The sequence below is a fragment of the Mesoplodon bidens genome (genome assembly GCF_964165515.1).
Source record: "Mesoplodon bidens genome assembly, chromosome: 5".
Lineage (NCBI taxonomy): Eukaryota > Metazoa > Chordata > Mammalia > Artiodactyla > Ziphiidae > Mesoplodon > Mesoplodon bidens.
In genome coordinates, this window is record NC_138161.1 from 99039745 (window position 1) to 99065830 (window position 26086).

Sequence of the window (26086 nt, forward strand, 5' to 3'; positions counted from 1 at the left end):
CAGGCTCCGGACACGCAGGCTCAGCGGCCATGGCTCACGGGCCCAGCCGCTCTGCGTCATGTGGGATCTTCCTGGACCGGGGTACGAACCCGTGTCCCCTGCATTGGCAGGCGGACTCTCAACCACTGCGCCACCAGGGAAGCCCCTGCTACTGGTGATTTAAAAAAAAAAAAATTTTCCCCCCTCAGTCTATTAGACAATGAGGGAGAAAAGTTCTGTAAGGAATATTCTAGTCACTTTTTTTTTTTTTTTTTTGTGGTACGCGGGTCTCTCACTGTTGTGGCCTCTCCCATTGCGGAGCACAGGCTCCGGACGCACAGGCTCCGGACGCACAGGCTCAGCGGCCGTGGCTCACGAGCCCAGCCACTCCGCGGCATGTGGGATCTTCCCGGACTGGGGCACGAACCCGTGTCCCCTGCATCGGCAGGTGGACTCTCAACCACTGCGCCACCAGGGAAGCCCCTCTAGTTACTATTTTAACTCCAATTTTTCATTTCATATATTTCTGTAGTGCTTAAATTTTTTTTCACAACCTACGTGTTTTTGCTCCCATTTGTTTCTTAAAAATTAAGAATTAGTAGTGAAGTATAAATTATAACCATTTTAAACAGTTTATGAAGCAAACCCAAAATTTAGGCACACATTGATACACATTTGTTAATCAATGTCTGTTTTGTATGTAATTCATACATAATTCTTTATTCACGTTATCGTTGTGAGAACCTAGAAACAATAAAAATTCCCAATAATAACAGAATAGTTAAGTAAATTATTGTGTAATGTTGATAGCATATTCAGGATAGCAGCCGTAGTAATGACACTTTGTACCTCTAGCAGCATAGAGAAATGCTTATGGAACAAGGATACCAAACTGTGTCTTCTGTGTACTTTCAGTTTGTAAAACAATATTCTTGAGAAGGAAATACAGTTGACCCTTGAAGGACACCAGTTTGAACTGCACGGATCTATTTATAGGCAGATATTTTTCAACATTAAATACTACAGTACTACTTTATCTGCAGGTGGTTGAGGAACGCAGGTACAGAGGGAACCACCTAAACAGAAGGCCAACTCTGTTATACACACAGATTTTCAACCGTGGGAGGGTGGGTGCCCTGACCCCCAGCATCGTTCAAGGGCCAACTGTACACCAAAATGAACAATGGATAGGTTATCTCCATGTGGGCATTAGTGAAGGTTTCTACTGTCTCTAGGTAGGTTGCAGAGAGAGGGGTAAATTCAGGCGTTCTACCGTCAGCAGGAGGGAGAAACTGAGTTGAAACCAGCTGGAAGGGCAAGCAGCAGGAGAGCCAAAGGTCAGGGGCCAGTGTCGCCAGAGAGGATCAGAGGCTCCTTGTGAGGCTTCCCGGAGTCCTACACAGCAGCCTCCTGCCCCAACCTCAGAAAGGGACAAGCAGCACTCTGCAGTAAGCCTTGCAGCCCTAAGAGACGACTTGGAGGCAGCACGGTGCGGGGCTGGAGGGGGGCGGGGGGAACCCCAGGATATGGAGGAGGCCACTTCCAGATGCCCAGTCTACCACAATCCCAATCCCAGCACTTTCCCCTCTAGGACCCTCCTGGGACATCACTGCAACAGTGGGCAGAACTGTGAGGCAATAATGCATCCAGGCATTTATTTACTAATCATTCCAAGGAAACCTGTGTTCTTTTCGGTTACTAGAATGTTAATTCAAAGCAATTTTAAAGATAATTGGAGTGTGTGGGGAGGGGTAGATCACAGGAGTCTAAGCAGCAGCCGTCACTCCAAAGAACTCATTGAAGATGGTAGAAAGGAAAATTAAACTCAAGCGAACTGCCTTATCCCTCTCTTCTTGATTTTAATTCGACTTCATTTTCCTCTGCTGTGGGAGAAATTTCTATACTAGAACCTTTAGTCATTCTACAGGGTGGTTAGTGGCACGGTGAATAAACAACCCATGCTCTGTGGTATAGAACCTAACAAGCACACTTGAGGTTGAACTGGAAATGGGAGTCTAGTGTGGGTACTGGTTGACACCCACTGGAGGAAGGAGATGAAGACAGATGGCATCTCTCCGAGGCCACGCCCTTGCTGCTCAACCCGAGTCACTTTGGGGAACACTGGGTCCTCACATCCCAGATTTGCATTAACACCTCCTGGTGTAAGGAGGAAACAGGAATGTCCTCACCCTCCTGCCATCTTCAAGGGCTCTTGAAGCTCTCTTGAAGTTGCTGTGTGCTCTCCCTAACCCCTCACTTCTGAGAAAGTGGAGAGAGCTAAAATACCTCAAAGGAAAGCAGTACACATCCTAGATAAGCAGTGGTTATAGAGTGGTTGCCAACTTTCATAAACTTCCTCTTAAAAATAATGAATAACACCTCTGGAAAATACAGAAACACAAGAACAGTTTCTGTTAGTAAAAACAGTTAAAAACATCCAGAAGTCCATTACTCTCCCCTTTCTCTGAAAGACCAATCCCAGTTCTGCTATTTAAACAGTCAACATAGTAGAAAACCATGAATAACATTCTAAGCCATATTTTAATAGAACTTTCCCTCCAGACACCAATCACTCCCAATCAGGAATTTCCTGGTTTACGTTTGTTTTGTTTTGTTTTGTTGTTTTGTTTTTGGTAAATGTTTGCTAAAAAGGGAAAGTGGATAAGAATCTGGGTAGATCTACCTCTTCTCCTTGCCATTTCTGACTGTTTAGATGCTTTACCTACCTCCGCCCCCCACTATGGCCCAAGCTAACAAATCTACAAGGATACACTAAAATCAAAGAAAAGTAGAGACAGAGCAGAAAAAGGGTATTAAGAAGGCAGACAACAAATTAAGGTGAAGGACTGGAGAACTAACATTTATGAAGCCTCTTTTGTTTGCCAAGATCTTTGGTATATCCTTTACATTAAAAAATGGAATGTTGGGAAGTTTTCTAGTTTTTTTTTTTTTTTTTTTTTTACTAATAATACATTATAACAGTGTAGAATATGTCCTTTAAAAAATGATAGTCTAAAAAGGCCTCCAGGGCTTCCCTGGTGGCCCAGTGATTGAGAGCCCCCCTGCCATTGCAGGGGACGAGCCCTGGTCCGGGAAGATCCCACATGCTGCGGAACAGCTGGGTCTGTGTGCCACAACTACTGAGCCTTCATTCTAGAACCCGCCAGCCACAACTACTGAGCTCACGCACCTAGAACCCGTGCTCCACAACAAGAGAAGCCACCGCAATGAGAAGCCTGTGCACCGCAAGGAAGAGTAGGCCCCGCTCGCCACAACTAGAGAAAGCCCACATGCAGCAACAGACCCAATGCAGCCAAAAATAAATAAATAAAATAAATAAATTTATTAAAAAAAATAAAAAGACCTTCAGTCAACCTAAAAAAAAAAAGATAGTCTATCAAGACTATCATTTAAGTAAATCAGGAGTTGGGCAAAATCCAGGAGTTTAAAATCACTTTAGAATTTATTTTGAAATGGATAGGTGTTTTAAAAGTAAAAAAGTTTTTAAAAAAAACTAGATGTTGAGACTCTTAAAAATGTATACGAAAAAGCAGTGTAGTTTGAAAATGTCTTTCACACAATCTTCCCTTTGGGTGTTTGCTTTCTCCTTCTCACAGGACCCTGCTCACATCCCTGCCTCTTGTCCCTAATTCTCACAGCCAGGCCTGTGTTATCAGGTGTGGATGGTGGAACTCAGGCCCATATGACCCAGGAAGAAGTGGGGTGGGAGCTGTCTTGTAGCTAGCCTGATGGCCTTTGGTGGAATGCTAATTTCCTAATCGGATTTGGAGGGTGGGGTTGGCAACTAGAAAAGTTGATCCCTTCACTTCAGGCTAAATATACAGCCAGCATTCCCAAGGCCTTAACCTTGCACATTTTGAGGAAGGTGGGGCTTTACATGCGTTCATATCCTCTCCTGGGCCTCTTTCTGGTCACCAGGCATGCTGTTAGCAAAACGCCAAGCAATGCTGCGATACTCAGGCCCACGGCCACAGGGATTTCTCTCCTGTTTCTGTCACTGAAGCATTCGTCCGCTGTAATTGAAGTCAGAGTAACAGGTGTTACAGGCTGGCCACAATGCTGGGAAGTGATACTGCCCCTGCCCGCCTCAGCTTCACAGAGAAGGAAACTGAGCGAGAGATGGAGCTGTGGGGCCTGTCCCTGATGCCTCAGACGTATGGACAGGTGACGATGAGAAGGGAAGGGGTCACTACAGTGGGCTGAAACTTGTAGCGCCTGTGATCCCTTAAGGGGTGTCTTAAACTGCAGATCCCCGGGCCCCGCACCCAAGCAGTTTTGATTCAGCGGGTCGGAGGTGGGACCCAGGTGATTGTGATACGGCTGGGAGGCAGATCCAACTTTGAGGAGCACTAGTTAGGTCCAGAGGGTCAGGATCAGAATTGTGTCTTGACTCTCAAGCCAGGGTAAGCACGGGAGCCTTGTTTCCCAACGTTGGAAACACAGACCTGGACCATATCACCTGGCCAAAGTTTTCTATTTAAACTCTGTGCTTCTTGAAGGGACTGCTGGACACCCCGGGCTCCCAGTACCGGAGAGACCTTTTGCAGGCTCCGAGATTTTAGAGAGAAGGGGTTGAGAAAGGGGGTCAGGAGCCTACTGTTTGGGATGACCGTTCTCTTTGACAAGGCTGAGCATTACACTTGCTGGATTCCTCTCCAGTTCTCCGAGCCCCTGTTGAAGGGTCACCCATCTGTCAGGACTTCTCTGATCCCCTTCCTGCAACGCTGTGTTCCTCATGCCTTCCTCTGCACTCCCACGGCCTCTGTACTTATGCCTTTTATAATGCCATATTGTATGGTAACTTCTATTTTTTAACTTGCTCCTTTTTCTCTCCTCTCTTACTCTCTGGTAGAAAATATGATTTACAGGATGACATACAACATCACATTTGAGCACCTTTAGTGAAATTTGAGGTGCAAAGACTGGGAATAAGGAGCTGGGCTGAAGCGGGGACAGTGGAATGAACAAGAGAAATATTTTGGAGGTAGAATTGATAGGCTTTTGTGACTATTTATATGAGAGGGTGAAGGAGGGAGAGGAAAAAATGAAAAGATAGCTTTCTACATCTCCTCGTGAGCACTGCTTAATAGCGGCCAGGTGTGCTGCTAAAAGGTTTTTATTTCTCATCTCTGCCACCAAGAGGTTTCCCAGACCTGCTTACTTCCTTCTATACACAGGTTCTGAGGGGGAGGAAGAGAAAGTGTGTGCCTTATTTTTAAGACCACATGATTAAATACAGAGGTTTTTCAAGCCTTCATAATAAATGTTTAAAAGAGTTTCCCAAATTGGATATTTTGAGACAAGATGACAGAGTGGGGGAAATACCTACTAGCAAATTTTAATATTTAATCTTAGGACTCTGGTAAACATCCAAAATTAAGATAGAGATTGTAGGACTCAGACCAAACCTACAGATATCAGGAGATCCAAGGCAAGTGACACTTAATACTGCCTTTGCTGAATGCTTTCCACCAGGTATATCAGAAGTTTTCTGCCAGACACATTTTCAGCTTTACAGTGGAATTCAAGTAGAAATCAGACTCATGTTATAGAAATTTAACTTACAGCTACACCTCTAGCTAAATCTAATTTTGATAGCTGAGAACTATTCATAATGTCATTGACTTATTATGAGAGAGATGTTTTAGAAACTGAAGTTCAATTCTTGCCCATATGTAGAAACCCTTGTAATACTGTTTTTCTGGTGGGGAGAAAAGGGCTTTTTTGGAAAGTCACCCTGGGCTGCCCCTGGCCTTCTTGCTAGAATCTGCTTCCCTCTGTGGTGGTAAAAACCCAAAGTAGAAGTTGCATGGAAACTAAGACTAACTATGAGGAAGCACTAGTTGGGTGGAACAGCTTGGATTTGAGAAGAGGGGATCCAACAGAGTGTATTTCTGTCTAGAATGATCACAACTTTCTCTTTTCCCTCCATAAGTGGGAAAGAATCTATTCTGAAATCTTGAAGTTTAGACATCACTAAATACTCAGGATTTTTAAGGTGTTCTCCAAAGACACCTGGGTTTACCAGTATTCAACAGCTTGCTCAGGGGAGGTTACTGATGGCGTTTTCTGACTCTTTGATTGACTATGACTGTGTGTGTGTGTTTAAATGAGTCAGAATGTGTATTTTGGTCAGACAAGAAGAATGTATTCTGCTGTGGGAGGGCAGTGGACATGAGTGGGTGTAAGTGTCTGATTTTGAGGCTGGTATTGACTCATACAATGGTGGGAGGGAGGGTTGGCCAGAGAAACTTGACCCTGAGAGCTTAGTGGAATCATACTCTTCTAGGAAATTCATGTGATTCTTGTCCCTTTGAAAGCTTCAAACAAAAACAACTTGAAACTACTCCTGGGTCTCAGAAGTTTATGTTTGTGACATCATGATCCCTTAACTTACCATTTCCAAAGTGGTTGCCTTCAAAATCAAAGGCTTGAAGTTGGATATTCATTGTTTTCAGCTGAAGGTGGGGTGAGAGCTGGATGCTCTGTTCACTCACACACTTGAAGGAATGCCCGGCCACAGTCTCAAACATCACCATTGCACTTTTCATTCCTTGGTAAACTTTCTCTGAAAACACAAAGGTGAAATATCAACATGTAAGAATCCTGGCAAATATCCATTGAGCCCCACCTGTTGCTGGGTGGCCCATGTGCAGTTAAATGGCCTTCCTTAGATGTGGCTCTCCAGAGTTCTGACACCTTCGCCTCATGAAACATCACCCTGGTGCTGTCTGGGAACTTTTTCCTGATGCTCTGTTCACCATATATGGGGGCAATCTCACATAAATTAGAATATGATAACATTGAAATAAAAACTCTTCGGAATCTTTTCTTCAGTTATTTTAAGTCATTGGGGGCAGAGTCAATGGGGACTATTGTCAGTGCTTGCGCACAAAAAAGTGCCCACAAAAACTTCAGAAATAAAAGAAGTAAGATTGTTCTCTGAGACAAAAATCACATGAACTCATAAATGAATCAGAGCAGAGACATGCAAAGTTACCAAGCAGAGTATTTGCATGTCACCACACTGAATACATTAATATAGCAAAAGGAACGACTAAGCCCATCATTGGGAGGGGTTGTTGCATCATTCATGGAAGCATAGAGAAGGGAGAGGCCCATCTCCATCCATCTGAGTGCTGCTGGGAGAGAAGAACCTGCTCAAGGACTGGCCCTGTCTCGTGAGAGGCACACGCGTTTCAAGGAGGTGAGTGCTTCAAGGCCCATGGGGTTAAACATTTAAAATATTTACACCATTGTAAAGCAATTATACTCCAATAAAGATGTTAAAAAATTTTAATAACTCCATTTGCTCTAATTCCACCTCCACCAGGCACCCTTCTGAATATAGTTTGGTTTCCAAATGGGAGAAAGTTCATTGGCAGAGTACCCAACTGTCTTGGTCCCCTTGCAGTTACAATAAGAAACAGTAGCATGATGAATGAACAAACTGGCATTCTGATTTTATACATCAGTTTTATGACCTTGGTTTAAGGTCAGGTTCCTTGAAGAAACAGCCGCTGATGGCTTCCGGGGCTGAGGACCAGACTATGGACCTCAGTGAATTCATCCACGGGCTGTTTTTGAGGGAGTCTGGAAGTTCCCTCCTCTCCTGCTGCTGCGGGTGTGTTCACTTGCATCTGACATAACATCTCACACGGAGGGTTGGCTCACTGTGTTTCAGGTGCTGTGCAAGGACTTGACGTGCATTTTCCTGTTTAATTCCCACAAACATTTTTTGAGATAGGTACTACCGTCACCATTTTACAGATGAGAAGATGGAGTTGAAAACATAAATCTAAGAACATACATCTACTAAGTGGTATTTGGACTCAAGCCATCTGATCCTAGAGCTTGTTATCTTAACTGCTGTGCTGTTGTGTCTCCTGCCCGTTACTGTCATATTTACTGCAGACTCCTGCATTTATACATGCAAACGTCCTACATGATGTACTGAATTATCCATGTACACTACTGTATCTTGTGTTATATCCTGGGGTAGTCTACTATCACTGCTCGTGCTAATGTCACCACGGTCACTACCCCTGTAACTACAACTAATTACTGTACTAACACCACCACCACTGCCACCACTGACATGAAAATGATCATTACTAGGAGTATGACAATTCCTGCTGCCACTGCTGAGCCTTGAGCATGGGGACCTAGAGTTGTTTTTTCCCCTCCCTCAGCCTCTCAATTAGTTTCTGGTCTGACTTTCCCTTCTCCTGCCCCTTGAGACATTACTACCCTATTAGTAGCTAAATTTGGTCCTTATCCAGTGATAACGTTAGCTGCTTTAAGTTAGCATGCACAATATTTATTCCCCAGTCGATATGAGGAGACTCATTTGAGATAATGCATATGAAAAGGTCAACTGTGACATCTTGCTTATATTTAACCGATAATCATTGACAACAACTTTTTGAGCAATACCAATGTAATATTGCTAATATTTAAAATAGATATATCAGGGCTTCGTTGGTGGCGCAGTGGTTGAGAATCTTCCTGCTAATGCAGGGGACATGGGTTCAAGCCCTGGTCTGGGAAGATCCCACATGCCGCGGAGCAACTGGGCTCGTGAGCCACAACTACTGAGCCTGTGCGTCTGGAGCCTGTGCTCCGCAAAAAGAGAGGCCACGATAGTGAGAGGCCCGCGCACCGCGATGAAGAGTGGCCCCCGCTTGCCACAATTAGAGAAAGTCCTCGCACAGAAACGAAGACCCAACACAGCATAAATAAATTAATAAAACTCCTCTCCCAACATTTTCTAAAAAAAAAAAAAAGTTTAAAATAGATATATCTTCACATTTTCATTTCTCAGCAAGTTTCTTTAGTATAAGTTCCTTAATTAATAAAAGAATAAGTTTAAGCCAGTCAAAAGAATTTTGAAGAGGAGAAAAGAGACATGAAAACTCTTAGTACACGACCTGGCACGAAGGAGGTGCTCACTAACAGTGTGTTATCTAAGTCTAGGCTTTCTGGAGAAACATCTGAGGCCTCTGAGAAACTCCCTCAACTTGACTGGGAGCATTACTTTCCTAGAAGTGAACACTGTAGGAGTTCTTTCAACTTGCTCTACTTTGGGTAATTTTTCACATAGCAACCAAAGTGAACCTTTATAAATATAAATCTGATATATCATTTCCCTACGCCAAGCCCTCCAATGGCATCTTTTCACACTTTAGAATAAAATCCAAAGTCCTCACCCTGTCTTACCCACAGGCTCTCTGTGCTCTGGCCTGGCTGCCCCTCAGACCTCATTGGCTGCTTTGCTTGCTCTCTTGGACACACTGGTTCCTGCTGGTCTTTGAGTGCCCCAGCAGGCTCACTCCTTAGAGCCTGGGCACCTGTAGTTCCTGCCACCTGGAAAGAGTTTCCCCAGACCCAGATGTCCTCAAATGGGGACAGCTCTCTGCTCAAATCTCACCTCTTCAGAGAGGGCTTTCTCCTCAGAGGGCTTCCCTACTACTCCTTCCAGTCCTCTCCATCCTCATCCTGCTTTTTTTGCTCATAGAATTTAGCACTATTTAACTATATATTGTAATTTAATACATCTGTTTATGGTCCTCTTCCCACTTCTATAATGTAAGCTCCATGAGGGCAGGGACTATATGTTTAGATAATTAGGGATACCGAGTACATACTATAGGGCTTGGAACCTAGCAGGCACTAGCTACACTTTTGTAGAATGAATGCATGATTCCGAGAGTGTAAAATAAACCTCACCATTAACAGCAAATCTGTCGAAAAGTCACTCAACTCTCTCGTTGCTGATTTGACACAATGTAGCCAACTTGCTGCGTGAGCAGACAAGCAGACTGAAGCACACAGAGATGTATCAATAATAAGTTCCCTCAAAGTTACATTGCTGGCTGCTCTCTCAGTCTGTTTCTCAAAGTCAGCATCACATATTAGCAAGGTGAAAACTGAGCTAACCAGAAACAGCATCATCGCTGATAGAACAGGCGTCTCCAATTACTTACCTGGATTTGAGACGGTCAAATAGGCTTCCACCTCACTGATATAATACGAGTTTTCATCCTGTAAAACAGCAGTGTGTCAACTTTTGGGTAATCTCTGTTTTTATGTTTATGATCCTAGTTTACAGACTGTTTAGGCAGGATTCCAGCTATTAAATCATTGATATGGGGGTTTGGGGTATGTTGGTATGGAGCCACAACTGTGTTTGAAATTTTCCAAAGAAGTAAATACATCATACAATAAATAGGTAATAAGTAATGGCTTGCCCCTGGCTGAAAATTTCTCTATTGCATACTTGTTGCTAGAGCCTGAAATTCCAATTCCACTGGTACGATCTGAGTCCCTTCAGCTGGGCCAAGTTTCCCCCTGTTATAATGCAAATACATCTGGAAGGTGGATGGGTTTGGGGGGGCATACATTAAGCCTTTATTAGTAATTAATATCTTAGGGTAGGGATTCAAGCTGAGACCACTCATCCTTAAGGCTACCGTGGGTGGATTTGATGGGGTGCATAAACCCCCCTGGGAAAAACAGTGTATGTAAAATTATGAGTGGATTTTCCTGGATAGGGTATCAATTATTTTAAACAGATTAATGGGTTCATGTCTCCAAAATGGTTACATGGGGCCATGAAGGATTCTGGAAAGAAAAGGTTAACCCTGAGATTACTGGCTGTTCTCTAGAAGAAGACCCCAGGTTGTTGTGTTCAGAATTATAAAGCAGTGCTCCACGTTTTATCCAGGGACTGTCCTTTTGGAAAACAAACAAACAAACCAAAAAACCCTACAAAACAGCCCTATAACTTCCTGAGAGAATCAGGGTATGGACCATTAAAACGAACTGAATTGAGATATGAAAGTTAAGCTGGAAAAGGAGTTTTTATTTTTTAAAGTAGGTGATTTACAGTGTTATTGCTTTTAAACATTCATTAGAAAACTATCTGCAAGTAAGTTGCCAAAAACGGTACAGCAACCAAAATCAGAATCTGAAATTGAATTACTTTTAGTAGTCATTAAAGGAACTTAGCAATAATAATCTTGACCACATTCTAGTCCATTTATATATTGTTTGTAGATGAAATGATGATTGCTTACACAGTAAGGGTTCCTGAAATACAAACTGTTCCAGTGAGGTGACTGCTATCGATGCACTGAACTCTAGATCCTACAGTTCATTGAAGCAGCTCCACACACTGGCTTCTCACCTCGTGCCAGGCACTTCTCCTGTGTGGCAGGCACCTCTGTGCCTCACCTTATTTAATCCCCACAACCACTAGGAGAAGAAATGGAGGCTCAGTGACTTGCCCAAGGTCACAGTCTTAATAGTTGGCAGGTGAAGATATGACCCCAAGCCACCTGGCTAGCCTTTAACTTCTCTTATATCCACTCCAGACCAGGCATTGCTCTAGGTCCTGGGGGAAGAATAAGACCCAGATGCCTCATTCAAGGTGCTCAGTCTTGGGTCTCAAAGGCAAGTTGGATGATGTGGATGATGTGCTTGGACCATCCAATTTTTTTAGAGAAAAACAACTGTGACCCAGGCCCTTGGGTTGCTTTTACATACAGTTTATTCAGGTTATTCTTTTTTTTTTTTTTTTTGGCCACGCCTTGCAGCTTGTGGGATCTTAGTACCCCGACCAGTAACCCAGGCCCTTAGCAGTGAAAGTGCAGTCCTAACCACTGGACCGCTAGGGAATTCCCAGGATATTCTTTACTTGGGATCCCTTTTAGCATAAGAGAGACCTGTATGTCAGGGCCCACAGTCACTGTTATAAAATCCCTGCCCCATCCTAAGGGCAGAGAGAATCCATTGAAGGGTTTTAAGCAGGGCTGTGATATGAGGGCTTTGTTTTTGGAAATTGCTTGGGCTGCAGCAAGAGATTGATTAAAGAGCAGCAGGAGAACAGTGATGGGGCCAGCTCTGAGCTCCATGGGATACCTCCTGAAGTCTTCCCTTTCCTGTGGCATCTCCTAGAGCTATCCTCGCTGTAAGGAATGGGTGCTTTGTATTTCTTTAATTGTTTTACAGTTTACTAAGTGCATTTTTCTGCCTTCTTTGATCCTCACAACCCCCTTGAGGCAGAATAAATGTTCTCAGCCCATTTTACAGCTTAGAACAAAGAGCTCAGAGGAGATAGGCCTCTACTTCTGATTCATATTGTTTGTAGGTGAGACAAAGCAAGATCTTGTCTATGGGATCTTGCTCTACACTTTCTTCATGGGATGTGTGGTTATAGAGAAAAAATTTGTTGTGCAAGAACTTTCTTTCATATTCCCTGGAATATATTTGCCTATATATAATAATCTATAGGAAGCAAGACCAGCTACATAATTTGTGGACCTAGTTCAAAATAAAAATGCAAGATCAAAAATTATTAAGAATTCCAAGAGGGGAGGTAAAGCATTAAAGCAAGCATGGGCCCTCCCAGCTGCATGCCCTGACAGGAAGGGCTGTTCCCGCTCTACCAGAACTGGTGCTTTATAGGGCTAATGCCCAAGGTGAGGCCTTCCAAAGCAGATGGCAGTGCTCATACTCACTGCAAGTTTATCTCATAATGTAACAGGACTGAGTCCGGAGCCTGTATCCAGGTTTCCTTCTGTTTTGACTGAGTGAAAATTAGCCAGACGTTGACTGGGACTGAGCTGCTGTCTATCTTCATGGTGAAGGAAGAGCATTTGTTAGGTGAACTTTTGTAAACAAGAGGTCAGTGGAATGTTTAGTTTCCTTGAGATTCCAAGTTTTACATAATGTATGCTGCTGATATCAAATGAGTCTTATTTAGACCATGGTACCCACTTTTTCTGTGGAGTTGTGTTAAAGAAGTTGTCTTTTATTTAAACTAGAGCAAAGCATTTTTTTTTAGACTCAGAAATTCAGAATTTGGCCTAATTTGAATGGTAACAGGGCTGAAGTTTATTCTACAGGAGGGGTTGGCAAGTTTTTTGCTGTAAAGAGCCATATGGTAAATATTTTAGGCTTTGTGGATCTCTGTAGCAACCACTCAACTCCACCATTCTAGCACAAAAGCAGCCACAGATGACACATATGCAAATAAGTGTGACCATATTCCAAAAGAACTTCATTTATGGACACTGAAATGTGAATTTATATGATTTCCTGTGTCACAGAATATTCTTTATTTTTTTTTCCAAGCATTAAAAAATGTAAAAGCCATTCTTAGCTTATAGACTGTACATTTTTTGGTGGCGGGCTGGATTTGGTTGGGGGTCAGGGGGGCATAGCTTGTTGACTCCTGGGCTACACCATCCATAAAGAACAAAGTTGCTGAGCAAATCAGTTGGTTATGAAATGTTATAAAGAGAGTGGTTAACCTCCTATTTGGGAGAATAAAGTGTTGCTAAGAATTTTTAAACACTATTTTAAAAATATGTCTCTGTTCCCATGTAACCTAGGTTAAGTTGTTGAATCTTGGCGAACATTGCAAAAATTTAATTTTTTTTCTTATTCAGTAGCAGAATGGGGACAACAGTAACAGGACTTACCTCTTAGGCTGATGTGAGTATTAAATGAAGCAATCATGTAAAAAACTTATCACAAAGTCTTTGCTCAAATTTTAACTAGTGTTGTTAACAACAGTAATAAAAAGATTTCCCCTCCCCAGTAAACCTCTCTCACTGAGCTCAAATGATAATTTTTAATCTATCTCCTAGAGCTCAGATCCACCACAAACAGAAAGAAAGATAGAACAAGCCAGTGAGCTGAGCTTAGCTAGCCCTATGGATTAAAGAACCAGGCTGAAACCTTAGCTCTCAGGGATGGGAATGGGGTGGATACAGAGGAGGGCAGTGGTGGGGAGGTTGAGAGCTTCAAGCAGGTGTCAGATTTAACCCAAAGCCCAAGGGAAATTACATGCCACACATTCTGCAATTTATAGTGCCTGCTTTCTCCTTTGACACCCACGGGGTTATTCTCTGCCAGGTGTTTTTCTCATCTGGGGTTGAGGTTGGAGAGTGACAAAAGGGGGCCAAGGACTCCTAATAGCTGAATATAGTACTTTAGCACTTATAGCATGTGCATGTGAAGGGACCATTTGCAGAAGTACCATCTCACTACTGAACCAATGGCTGCTGACAACGTGGCTCCTCACCGCCAGTGTCTAAAGAGAACTCTGCAATATCTCATCAAAAGGTCTTAATTCAAGGAACTTAAACACTCTCCTTAGCAAAGGACAGGGTCCAGAGCAAGCCAGCCAGTCAAGCCTGCCCAGGAATGCAGCTTGCCAATGACTGTGAGGCCCAGGGTCCTCTCCTCAACTTCTGCAAAATGTATCGTGGGAGTTTCACAGTCACAGATGTTCAGGATGTGGACATCAATCAGGCCTTTTTTGTTCAATGTTGTCGACTTCATCAAGAAACCTCTGCTCTGGAAACAGACTCACAGACTTAGAGAATGAACTCTAAGTGTGTTGGGGGGTGGGAAGGATAGCTAGGGAGATTGGGATTAACATACACACACTACTATATTAAAAACGGATCACAAACAAGGACCTACTGTATAGCACAGGGAACTCTGCTCAATGTTATGTAATAACCTAGATGGGAAAAGAATTTGAAAAAGAATAGACACAGGTATATGTATAACTGAATCTCTTTGCTGTACACCTGAAACTAATATAACATTGTTAATCAACTATACTCCAATATAAAATAAAAAGTTAAAAAGGAAAGAAGAAAGAAAGAAAGAAAGAAAGAAAGAAAGAAAGAAAGAAAGAAAGAAAGAAAGAAAGAAAGAAACCTCAGCTCTGAATGTCACAAAAAGAGGCCAAAGAGGCTATTTCCTTAGAGCTACTGGTCTACTTTTTGGCAACTTGCCCCAGAGTTCTCTGTGAAATTTAGATTCACTCCTTTATGGATTCATCTGCTAAAGATATACTATGTATAAAGTCAGTGCTGGGCACTAGAGAGAGGAATGTGAATAAGTCAAAGACTTGCCTTCAAGATGGCAAAATGTGTGGTAAGTGCATTTATGGAGGTTGGGGAATATATGGAGGGTCAGGAAACCAAGAGAAGAAAGTGTCCCAGTTTTATCTGGGATGGAGGTGGGGATTGGGGTGGGGAGACTTCACAGAGTGAAGATGAATTGATAATTCATCTCAAAGGATGAATGAGGGGTGGGAGGGGCATTCCAGGCAGAGGGAACCCCACAAGGGAAAACAGGGCAGGAAATGGTGCTGCACTCTTGGCAAGTTCTAAACAGCGCACTCTTGAGTGTGTTAACATTTGAACACTGATAACAGTTCTCAGGAGTCTATAAGCTAAGAGGGCTCCGAATGCCCCTGAAAGGCTCTGGAGAAACACCAGGTGGGTGGGCACTATTCGACTTCCAGACCTCGTCGACTGGCCAACTCACTGCCTCGCCCTGGTGCTCCTCTCTCCTGGTGACTGATTTCTCCCAGGTCCCAGAGCCGGCGCTGGAGGCTTGCACTGCCCTTCCAACCAGGTGGATGAGAAAGGGATAGTGTTGAGAACAGAAACATAAACTCTACACAAAGTTACTGAAAGATGTTTTTAAAACAAACTATCATTTAAAACAAGGAAGTTGTGGGGAGTAGGGGGAAAGGAGATATATTTATCTTGCAGCTGAAGGGTCTGAACAGCTTTCAGCACTGTCACCTTAATCAAATGAGACATTGACATGGAAATGATTTTCGTTCTTTTAAAAATGAAACTGAGAGAAATGAGACAGGAAACACACCTCTCCAGATGCTGTGCTCAGCACTTTCACATACACCAGCCCAGTTCACCCTCACAGTGGCCCAACAAAATAGGTCCTGGTTGGTCCCATGTTATAGTGGAGGAAACTAAGGCTCAGAGAGAGAGCTAGTGACTTGTCCATGGTCACACAGTAATAATACGGATAAGTTAAGTCTTGACTGACAACAACATCAAGTGACAGTTTAGGAGGCAAGTTTTTCTTTACGTTTCTGTCATTGGCAGTATTTCAATATTAAAAATGGCAAATTGGGGGCTTCCCTGGTGGCGCAGTGGTTGAGAGTCCGCCTGCCGATACAGGGGACACAGGTTTGTGCCCCGGTCCAGGAAGATCCCACATGCCGCGGAGCGGCTGGGCCCGTGAGCCATGGTCGCTGGGCCTGTGCGTCCGGAGCCTGTGCTCCGCAACAGGAGAGGCCACAACAGTGAGAGGCCCGCGTACCGCAAAAAAAAAAAAAAAAGACAAATTATTGTACATGACTTGAAACCTAAAATTATAGCCTATATTTCTTTTATTTCTCCCATTATGTCTAGCTCAGTGTTGGCAACAAAGTAGGTGCTCAGTAAATTCTTATTGGTAAATTGGCTGACAAATCAGTCTTGCTAATCAGCATCCACTTATCATTCTACAACTTGGTTCTCTTTATAACATCTATAATGTTATAACTAACATGTATTCCTATTTTCTAAGGCTCTCTTTTTCCTCTAGAGCACTGGTTCTCAACCGAGGGTGATTTTGCCCCTCAGGGGACATTTAGCAATGTCTGGAGACATTTTGGGTTGTCACAGCTGAGGTTGGGTGTTGCTACTGGCATCTAGTAGGCAGCAGCCAGGGATGATGCTCAACATCCCACAAGGCTCAGGACAGCCCCTGCCACAAAGACTTATCTGTTTAAACCCAAGTGTTAATACTGTTGCTGTTGAGAAGCACTGGTGTAGAAGGTAGCAACATGTGAAAAGTGGTTGACTGAATTGTTGAGCCCACTTCTCTTGTGGAAGAATCTAGACATCTTTCCTGCCTAAATGCATTTCACATAGTTCCCCGTTAGGGCAGAAGGCACAGTGCCGGGATCCACAGGCCAAAGCGGGCCTACAGCTGTGTTTTGTTTTGTTTGACCAATGGAGTGTTCAAATGTCTAAAAATGTGTTGCCAACACTAAAAAGTCATGTGCTTTCAGAAAAAGATTGGGATTTCTACCTTCTCTTGAACAATAAGGGTTGACAAACACTGGTCTCTTATTACCACCTGATAGAGGTGATGTGTAAATATTTAATGGGCACAGCAGGGCAGTGGCCATGCAGGACACCCCACCATCCAGAATGAACACCTACCATAAAGGACAGTGACAGTCCCCAGGGCTAGATGCCAGCCCCACCACCAACCCTGCCAGCTGGAGCTGAGGAGTGGCTGGTAGGGAGGATGGGCACTACCAACCCCTCCCTCTTGTCCCATCACTACTGAGGCTGCCGTTTTTTCACCTCACACTTACTCTAACACTTTTCTTATGCAGATTTAATGGGGAAATAAAGTCTTCCCCAAAGGTGTCAAAATAAAAACTAAGGGCTGCCTGTTTCAAGGAAAAAGACATTTTTACTTTTTCACTACGTCACTCATTAAGTTCTATGCTTAGCCCCTGTAATCTTTGGATTTGTGGCCACTGCTCTGGCTTAAACAACTTCTCTTTTAAAATGCATAAATTCCCCAGAAGGGCTAAGGCTGGTGGGAACTTTTACTTTCTGTGAGCCTTTTTGCTTTCTCTTGGGGCATAGCTAAGGTTGCCTGCTCCGGGTTTTGGTGCTGGCAGTGGAATGAATCAGGTGAGTTTGGTTGGTGAGACTCAGGCAAAGCAGCTGTTGCAACACCTGGGGCCGTGGACTGAGAGCAGCTCACCTTGCTCCTTCCCGAAGGTGTCGGGGGCAGGGAGCCCTGCTGGTCCTTCCAGCTCTACTGGACACTTATTTCCTGTCCACCCTCTGGAGGCACAGAGGATTTCCAGAACGGCTGGGATTCGGCACTTGGGTGGAGCTTGGTCAAACAGAGCCCAGCCTGAAGGCATCGTTCCAGGAGACGGAGGAAGACATCGAAAGGTGCCAAGACACTCCTGCCTGCAGTTCTGCCTACAGCCTGGCAGCAGTGGCCACTGTGTGACCCACACAGACACTGGAGGTTCCTGACGCCTTTCTGTAGGCAATTATTCACAGGGCCAGTGGGCTGGGTGGGATCAAGCCCTAGACTAAAGCATAAATGCTTATGCCTATCCTCTGCCATTTTGCCAAAGTGACTTTCAAAAAATCCCTGACACCTTTTTAGATTAACTTCAGTTGTGCAGGAATAGAGCGTTTATTCTGCCCTGAATGTTCTTCTGGTGAAGGACTATGCTTGTTTCCATTTGGTACTGAAAGGAAACCACCAACTTCTCAGGGGCATTTCTACCTTAAGGAGAAAAGTATCCTGAGAAGGATAAAGCCTATGAGACCAGGAAGCTCAGTTCAGTGTTCTGTGACGACCTAGATGGGATGGGATGGGGGTGTGGGGTGGGAGGGAGGTCCAAGAGGGAGGGGATATAGGTATACATATAGCTGATGCACTTCACTGTACAGCAGAAACTAACACAACATTGTAAAACAATTATACCCCAGTTAAAAAAAAAAGGCTTATGAGACCAAGTCAATAACATTAACAATAACAATAATAATAACTCCATGCAATAAAGACCATCGCATGTACCACGCACTGTGCTAGATGGTTTACATATACCATTTCTAATTCTCCCAAGCGTCCCACTAAGTAGCTATAACTAGTTCCTTTTTGTAGATGAGGAAACATGCCCCAACTAGTCCAAGGTCATGCAGCTAGTAAGTATTATAGCTGTGAGTCAATCTTGATTTGTCTGATCCCAAAGTCTGTGCTCATTGCTCTCCAAGATCTGCTAACCAAGACCCTCTAACTTCAGGGGTCACGTTAGACAGGTAAGAAGGTGGCCCACACCGAGTCCCAGCTGCAAGGGTCCTCTTGACTTATTTGAAAGACACTTTGGGCCAAGCAGGGGCAAGCCTCCTTTGAGAGGGGGTTGACCATCACTGTGTTCCCAAGACATTTGTCCTTTTCGGTCACTGTAATCACAGCTACTGGCTATTGAGCATCCACTTTCCATGTATTCAACAAAGCTCTTTACAGGAGTGATCTTTCATTCTTTTCCCCATTTTTCAAATGATAAACAAACAAATAAACAAACCTCAAACAGATTAAGTTGCCTGCCTGATGTCAAAAGGAGAACAAGTGACAGAGTCAAATTTGTAGCCAAGACTCTGATCTCATGACCATGCTTTTCCACTCTACTCAGTTGCCTACCCCCTTCCAGGATATGGCCTGGAAAACCCAGCCCCTGGTTAGTCCCTGAATTTTGCCTTCTGTGGTTGGAAAGAACCTATTGTGACATTTGACTTTGGTCTCAGAGTAATCCTGTTTCTTTTTGCCCACTAGGTATTTCTATGGGTCTGTTCATCGGTACAGCTTCCTCCTTGGGGTGGTTTGCAAATGGCACTTCGGCCAGGTTCCCAAAGGCCACATCTCTCCCAAGAGGCATCAAAGCCCTTCTTGGGCTGCACAGAGGAGGCTGAAGAGGGAAGAAAGCAAACAGAAGATGTCGACACTTGCCTCCTCTCCATCTCCATGACCCTCATTCTTATCAGAGAATATCTCAAAAGGCTCTGAGGTCTGTTTCCCCTGGAACTTAAAGTGTGGGATTGCACCACCGGGCCCCAGGGTGAGGGACAGGGAAAGCGATGCTAGAGCAGGTTAGTGTAAGGAGTCCAGCCTCACCTTGGTAAATGTCAGATTCACAAATCCGCCCTGGAAATTCAAGAGAAGGTTGGATTTTCGGAAGCCACAGTTCCCAGAGGATTGGGTTGCATTGGGGTCGATGTTGAAGTATTTCTGAGGTGAAAAAACCTAAACCAAATAAAATAGATTGGCTCAATGGAATGTTGAAGAAAACTCTAGCCGGGAGACCAGAAGCACAGGCTGGTAATTGAGCCTGAAACTCCAGGCTAGTGGGTGTTCACTGGAGAATTTCAAAGTCCCTGGAAGACACCTCTCATTTCCAAACTGTTATGTTTAAAAGATTTTTTTTTAAAGAAGGAGTGCTCTCACAGAGAGGAGTTCCTTGATAGATAATTCATGGCAGGTATATTCTTGAAAAACCGTGTAGAATTTAATTTTTGTTCAAGCAAACATGTTGGGCCCTACAGGAAAGGTTTTGCTATCTAATGTACTTCTGTTTCAAATAAAAACCAAATGTGGAAGTTTTACTTGAAATCATAAAAACTGTGCAAAAAAAAGGAAGAATTTTTATAGTGATTCTTTCAGTAAATCAAATAATCTAAGCCCCACTCCCACCCCCTCCAATCTTCTCATTAACCTGGATTTTTCATATTAATGTCACAGCTGGCTGGAACCACAAAGACCGTCTAATGCAAACCTCTCATTTCACAGGAAAGTTGCTGAGGCTTGGGAGTCATCCAGAGGAGCAGGGCCAGGCTGGGGTCAATGTTGGCCACACCCAACACTCTGCCCATGGTGGCTAAAAGTGGAGGGTGTGCATATTTAAAATTTTGGTGTGTGCCTTTCTTCATTCATACAGTCGCTATCAGTGTCTATTTTTGTATGTGTTCTAAAACAGATCCACCTCGTAATGGAGCACCTTGGAGAAAGAGGAGCCCGCAGATACCTATTTCATTCCAAGATACAGGATGCAGGGGAACGTTCATTTTCAGCAAGGCACTCCCCACTCAAACTTTTTGAAGCAGTGCTATAGTCCTGTGCCAGACTTACCGACTCCGTGACTTGAACCGTCAGCTCTATCCCCATCTCTGCTTTGATACAGAGCTTGCTTCCGTTCAGAACTTGATAAATTCCAGTCTTGGCTGACGATGGCTGGGGTGCGAGGGTGGGCCTGGGAGCTATTGTGGCAGGTGAGGCTCTGTGGGTTGTGCTGGTGGGCCCTGGGGTGTGGGTGAGTTGAGTAGGCTTCTGACTGGTTGTGCTGTTGTGTGGTGTGGTGGACAATGTTGCTGGAAGGGTGGTCTGGTTACTGGGTTGGGTGGCTTTCCCAGTTGTGTGGCCGAAAGTCGACAGCCTGGCTCCAGTTCTGTGGGCTGGCGGGGTGACGGTGGATGGTGGTGGACTGGGACCTGTGCTGGGGCTGATTGTAGCCTCAGCGACTGGAGCAGCCGTGTGTGACTTGTTGGGTGTGGCCAGGGCTGTGATTAGGGTGTGGGCTGTCGGGCTGGTGGAGGGTGTGCTGTCTGCAGTTACCAGGGAAGTTGTTGCTAGAATTTTTATGGTTGTGTGTGTGGTTAGGGTCTCAGAGGTGGATGTTGTGACAGCTATCTGAGAGGCGACATGCCCATCTGTTGACCTTGCTGCTAAAGTTTTCTGAGGCACACGGTTCGTTGGCTGCAGGAGAGAAGGTTTTGCTGTGGCCTGTACTGTTGCAGGTGGAGAATAGCCTGTGATTTCCGGAAATGCTTTTGCTCTCATATGACCGCCATAATGCAAAATCACTGCAAATTAGGAAACAAAAATGTTAATACACCAACCAATGGCTCACATGAGTGAAGCCCTCCCCCACTCCCACTTTAAGGTTTCTTCATTAAAAATTAACATGTGTTTTTCAGATTTGGGGGAAATTTACAAGGAAATAACAGTGAAGTGAAGGTCACTCAAAATTCTACCACAAGGCCACAATTTTTTTTTTTTTTTTTGCAGTACGCGGGCCTCTCACTGTTGTGGCCTCTCCCGTTGCGGAGCACAGGCTCTGGACGCGCAGGCTCAACGGCCATGGCTCACGGGCCCAGCTGCTCCGCAGCATGTGGGATTTTCCCGGACCGGGGCATGAACCTGTGTCCCCTGCATCGGCAGGCGGACTTTCAACCACTGCGCCACCAGGGAAGCCCCACACAAGGACACAATTTAACGTTTTGGTTGCACCCATGTTTTTACCGGGTTGTGAGCATACTGGAGATATTCTTCCCCTTTCTCTGTGTGGGGTGTGGTACTATCACCCCAGCGAGCGTGCTCAGCTAGATGTCTAAGTGCCAATGTCTCTTCATTTTCCATCTTCAAATGTGAATCCAGACAGTTCCTGGGTAGAGTGTGCTCCTGGGTAGGGTGCTGCTGTGATGACCTGACAGAGCTGGGGCAGCATGAATAACAGTAATAAAGATTTACACAGACTTATATAGTTTTCAGAGAAGCATGTAATCCCAGGTTCAAAAGGGACCTTAAAGATTATCTAGTACAGGGCTTCCCTGGTGGCACAGTGGTTGAGAGTCCGCCTGCTGATGCAGGGGACACGGGTTCGTGCCCCGGTCAGGGAAGATCCCACATGCCGCGGAGCGGCTGGGCCCGTGAGCCATGGCTGCTGAGCCTCTGCGTCCGGAGCCTGTGCTCCTCAACGGGAGAGGCCACAACAGTGAGAGGCCCGAGTACCGCAAAAAAAAAAAGAAAAGATTATCTAGTACAAACCCTAATCTGATGTGTGAATTGTACTGTTGGATATTTGCCATGTGTTCTGCCAATCTATGCAATTAGGTCCAATGACAAGAGATTCAGTTCCCTTCCATTTTTTATTTCACCATCAGTTTTCTTTTCTTTTAATAAATGTGTTTATTTATTGCTGCATTGGGTCTTTGTTGCTGTGTGCGGGCTTTCTCTAGTTGTGGCGAGCAGGGGCTACTCTTCCTTGTGGTGCGCGGGCTTCTCGTTGTGGTGGCTTCTCTTGTTGTGGAGCACAGGCTCTAGGTGCTTGGGCTTCAGTAGTTGTGGTATATGAGCTCAGTACTTGTGGCTCACGGGCTCTAGAGCGCAGGCTCAGTAGTTGTGGCGCATAGGCTTAGTTGCTCCGTGGCATGTGGGATCTTCCTGGACCAGGGCTCGAACCCATGTCCCCTGCATTGGCAAGCGGATTCTTAACCACTGAGCCACCAGGGAAGCCCTGCCATCAGTTTTCAAAATGTACCCCAGTTTCTATCATTCCCTTACTTAACCTTTAGAGTGGCGCAGACTTTTCCAACTAAGGAATTAAATTAATCCATAAGTGCTCTGATACATCTGGTGTGCCATCCTTCATGGTTTGGCTTAAATGTCAGCTCCTCAAAGAGTCTTCCCCATCCTCCCCACATGAAACAGCTCCCCATCCCCACAATTCTCCATCACAGTATTATATTCATTGCCTTCACTGCACTAATCACAGCTTGTAATTATATAAGGGGATGGTATTCAAATATTTAACAATAAGCCTGTCCAGACAGTGTGTACCAGCAGAATATCAGCCCTGATTATATGTTTATTTATTAATTGTGCCTCTCTCCCACTAGATGAAAAGCAACCTCAAGGTGGGAACTGTGGGTAATTTTTTTCAACACCAGTGCCTGTGCATAGAAGGTATTCAGTGGATACGGAATGAATGAATAAATAACTGAATGTGTAAATGGTGGTTATAGCATTGTAGACCTCCTAGGGTTATTAACAGGTTCAAACAAGGTGGTTTGAGTGAAAGCCTTCCTGGACTATTAAGCATACCTAGAGTATGTATTATTGTCATAGGTTCTCTCCTGGGTCATCCCTTCAGGGCCGAAGGCCTCTGAATCTTTTTCAACCAGAATAGTTCTATCCTTGTCTCCTTCCAAGCACAGAGCAAGCCAGAAAGTAGACAACTGCAGATGATGTCCCTTGGGAGCTTATGATCAGGTACACTGAGAGATGGCACTGTCTCTTCAATGCTATGGTTTCACTGTGTTTACGCATTGTATTTTCACTCATTGGAGTTGTTACTGCCCGGTGCTGGGCAGTGACTTGGAAAAACATGGGGAAAAGGGAAAGAAGATCACTCTATGCTGGTGTTTATAGAGTCCTGAATTTCATATCTAATTAAAGTCATCCATAAACACCTTTACTATCTCTTCCTTTCATCCAATACATTTCTAGGTGGGTACTTTCCCCATAGCAATAAAAATGCCAAGTTACTGAACACTTACTACATGGCAGGCCTCAGGTCAAGGGTCTTCTTTCACCAGCTCTTCTCAAAAACTCTCTGACGGGTACTAATCTTTATCTGTCTTTCAGACGAGGAAACTCAGGTTTAGAAAATTCTATTAACTTGACCATAATCACACAACTAGTAAATTTTGAAGCTGAGACTCAAGCCCCTGTCTGAACCAAAGCCTGCCCTTGGATCTGGGCATGGGGGGAGGTGGTGCATGTCACTGGGAAGAATGGTAAGAGAAGAGACAAAAGCAGAGGAGAGACGAGTAGGGTGCCCCTCCAGTGACCCCAGTTCACTAAACCCTCATAATGGTGGTCCTCAGTGAGTCTTTCAAAGGCCCACATGCTAAAACAGTGATTATTTTCCAGAGGAAAAGGCTAACTTTAAGCCCAGTAGTAACACTTATAAATTATTTCTGCACAGCTGGTTTGCAAAATGGGAAAGACAAAAGTATCAGTTCAAAATGCCTTTGATAACCTTTAAAGAAAACATTATTAATGACATTAAGTTACTTGAGACTATTACTAAAGAGTCTTTTCTTGTATCTAAAATGTTTACTTGGACAATTGAAATGTATGATATTTGAGAGTTGCAGATTTTATGGGCTATAGATTTACTTTACAAATCTTTGTAAAATCATATGTGGAATCTTTATGCCCATACTGTAGAGCTTGCAACAAGATTTTTCCTTTCAAGATTGTTATGAAGGTTGACAGTTGTGGAAGATTTATTTGCATAATTCATTTGGGCTGAACCTGAGTTGCTGTTTCCTGGGTCAAGAACCCAACGGGAACCCAGTTAGGGTCATAGTATTACTATGAAGAAATAGAATTCACTCCCAGATGTGGTATCTAGGAATATCTTGTAGTAAAAAGCAAAGATTGCTGCAGAGAACTCTGGGAGACTGGGAACCACCTGACTTTTGTTCTCCTGGAAGATTAGGTCCTTGATAAAATCCCACTGTGTACAGCTTATGCTTATGAACTAAAGCAAATCTCAACTGAGTAGAATTTCCTCAACTGAGTAGCACACCCTTTCAAAGGGGGAGCCGTCCTCACAATGCAATTAGAACTCCTCTCTCAGCAGTGATGAATGAACTCAAGTAAGGGAAAAAAGCACATTGGCCATTCATGAATGCACAGCACCCCAAACAGGACAAGAAGACTCATGGTACACTGTCAAGTGTGCTTTGTATATAGGAGGTCTTTGTGAGGTGCCTGGAGGTGATGGTGTCTCCATATGGTATGTGACCTTGTGACAGACAGGAGCCTGGGCTGGTAGGTGGCAGGACCAAAAGTGACTGAAAGTAACAGAGTGTGTTACAATTAAACAAGTCTGGGGAATATTGTTCTAATATTCTTCTCCTTCTCCACTCTGGTCCCTCCCTTCCTCTCCTCATCTCCCTGTAGGAGTGTGGGGTATAAAAGATGGGCAGGCAGTTAGATGTAAAGTTGACAGAGGTAGCTATGCTGTGCATTGAAATACATCCCAGAAAGTTTGTATGTTTGTTAGGTACTCAATGGAAACAATGCTCTGAAAAATACTCTGTTTTACAAAATTTTTGTTTATGACCACACACATATGACCAATCTTGGTCAAAATTGGGTCATAGCTTTTAAATGGGATCTTTGGCCTAGAGGTTTAGTCAAGTTCACTGGTCTGTCTGAAAACCACAAAGAGGGCAGTGGGCAGAAGCAAGGGCAGAGGGCATAGCTCAGATTCTCTCAGTTCTCCTTCTACTCTGAAGACACAGCCTGAAGTCCACACACTGATTTGCGAAGCTCCCACTCCCAGAACCTCAGCATCTCCTCTCCAGGATTCAAGAGACTCAGCAAATGAGTACCCCAGAGCCTTAACCCCTTGTTTGTATTCCTCTAGACAGTGAACTGCAGGAAGGGGCGTGAGAAGGTTTTGGTTTCCCTACAACTCGCAGGAGGAATGAGAGATAACCCATCGGCCAGGCCCTGGGAAAGCCAGTGACCACACAAGGACTGCGTCTTTAGATATTTCCCAGACAGTCAGGCCTTCCCAGAGAGGCTTAGTTTGGTTTCCCCGCCACACCCAATTCAGCAGATACAAAGGCGCCTCCTCTGAGCCAAGCTCCAGGCCAGGCTCTGAGGTTAGGTCTTTGTTCTCAGGGGCGCAAAGCCTTGTGAGGCAGACACAGAAGTGGACTACACTCCTCAGTGTGACAGGTGTTATTATTATTATTACTATTTTAATAAATTTATTTATTTATTTATTTTTGGCTGCATTGGGTCTTTGTTGCTGTGTGCAGGTTTTCTCTAGTTGCGGTGAGCAAGGCCACTCTTTGTTGCAGTG

At 44.2% G+C, this 26086-nt stretch overlaps 1 protein-coding gene across 3 annotated transcripts in view; it reads right to left on the minus strand.

Moving 5' to 3' along the window:
- The window catches only part of LAMP3 (lysosomal associated membrane protein 3), a 34763-nt gene that overhangs the window by 6617 nt on the left and 2060 nt on the right, over positions 1 to 26086 (minus strand). The window contains exons 2-6 of one of the 3 annotated variants that reach the window (XM_081235551.1): positions 20551 to 21281; positions 19540 to 19668; positions 9987 to 10044; positions 6398 to 6568; positions 242 to 4013 (exon numbers count right to left, since the gene is read on the minus strand). In XM_081235551.1, coding sequence (XP_081091677.1) covers positions 3874 to 4013; positions 6398 to 6568; positions 9987 to 10044; positions 19540 to 19668; positions 20551 to 21281 — 1229 coding nt within the window. In that variant the 3' untranslated portion in view covers positions 242 to 3873. Of the gene's footprint in view, positions 1 to 241; positions 4014 to 6397; positions 6569 to 9986; positions 10045 to 17461; positions 19334 to 19539; positions 19669 to 20550; positions 21282 to 26086 lie in introns of those variants that run through there. The other 2 variants (XM_081235552.1, XM_081235553.1) reach the window with 2 other exon arrangements.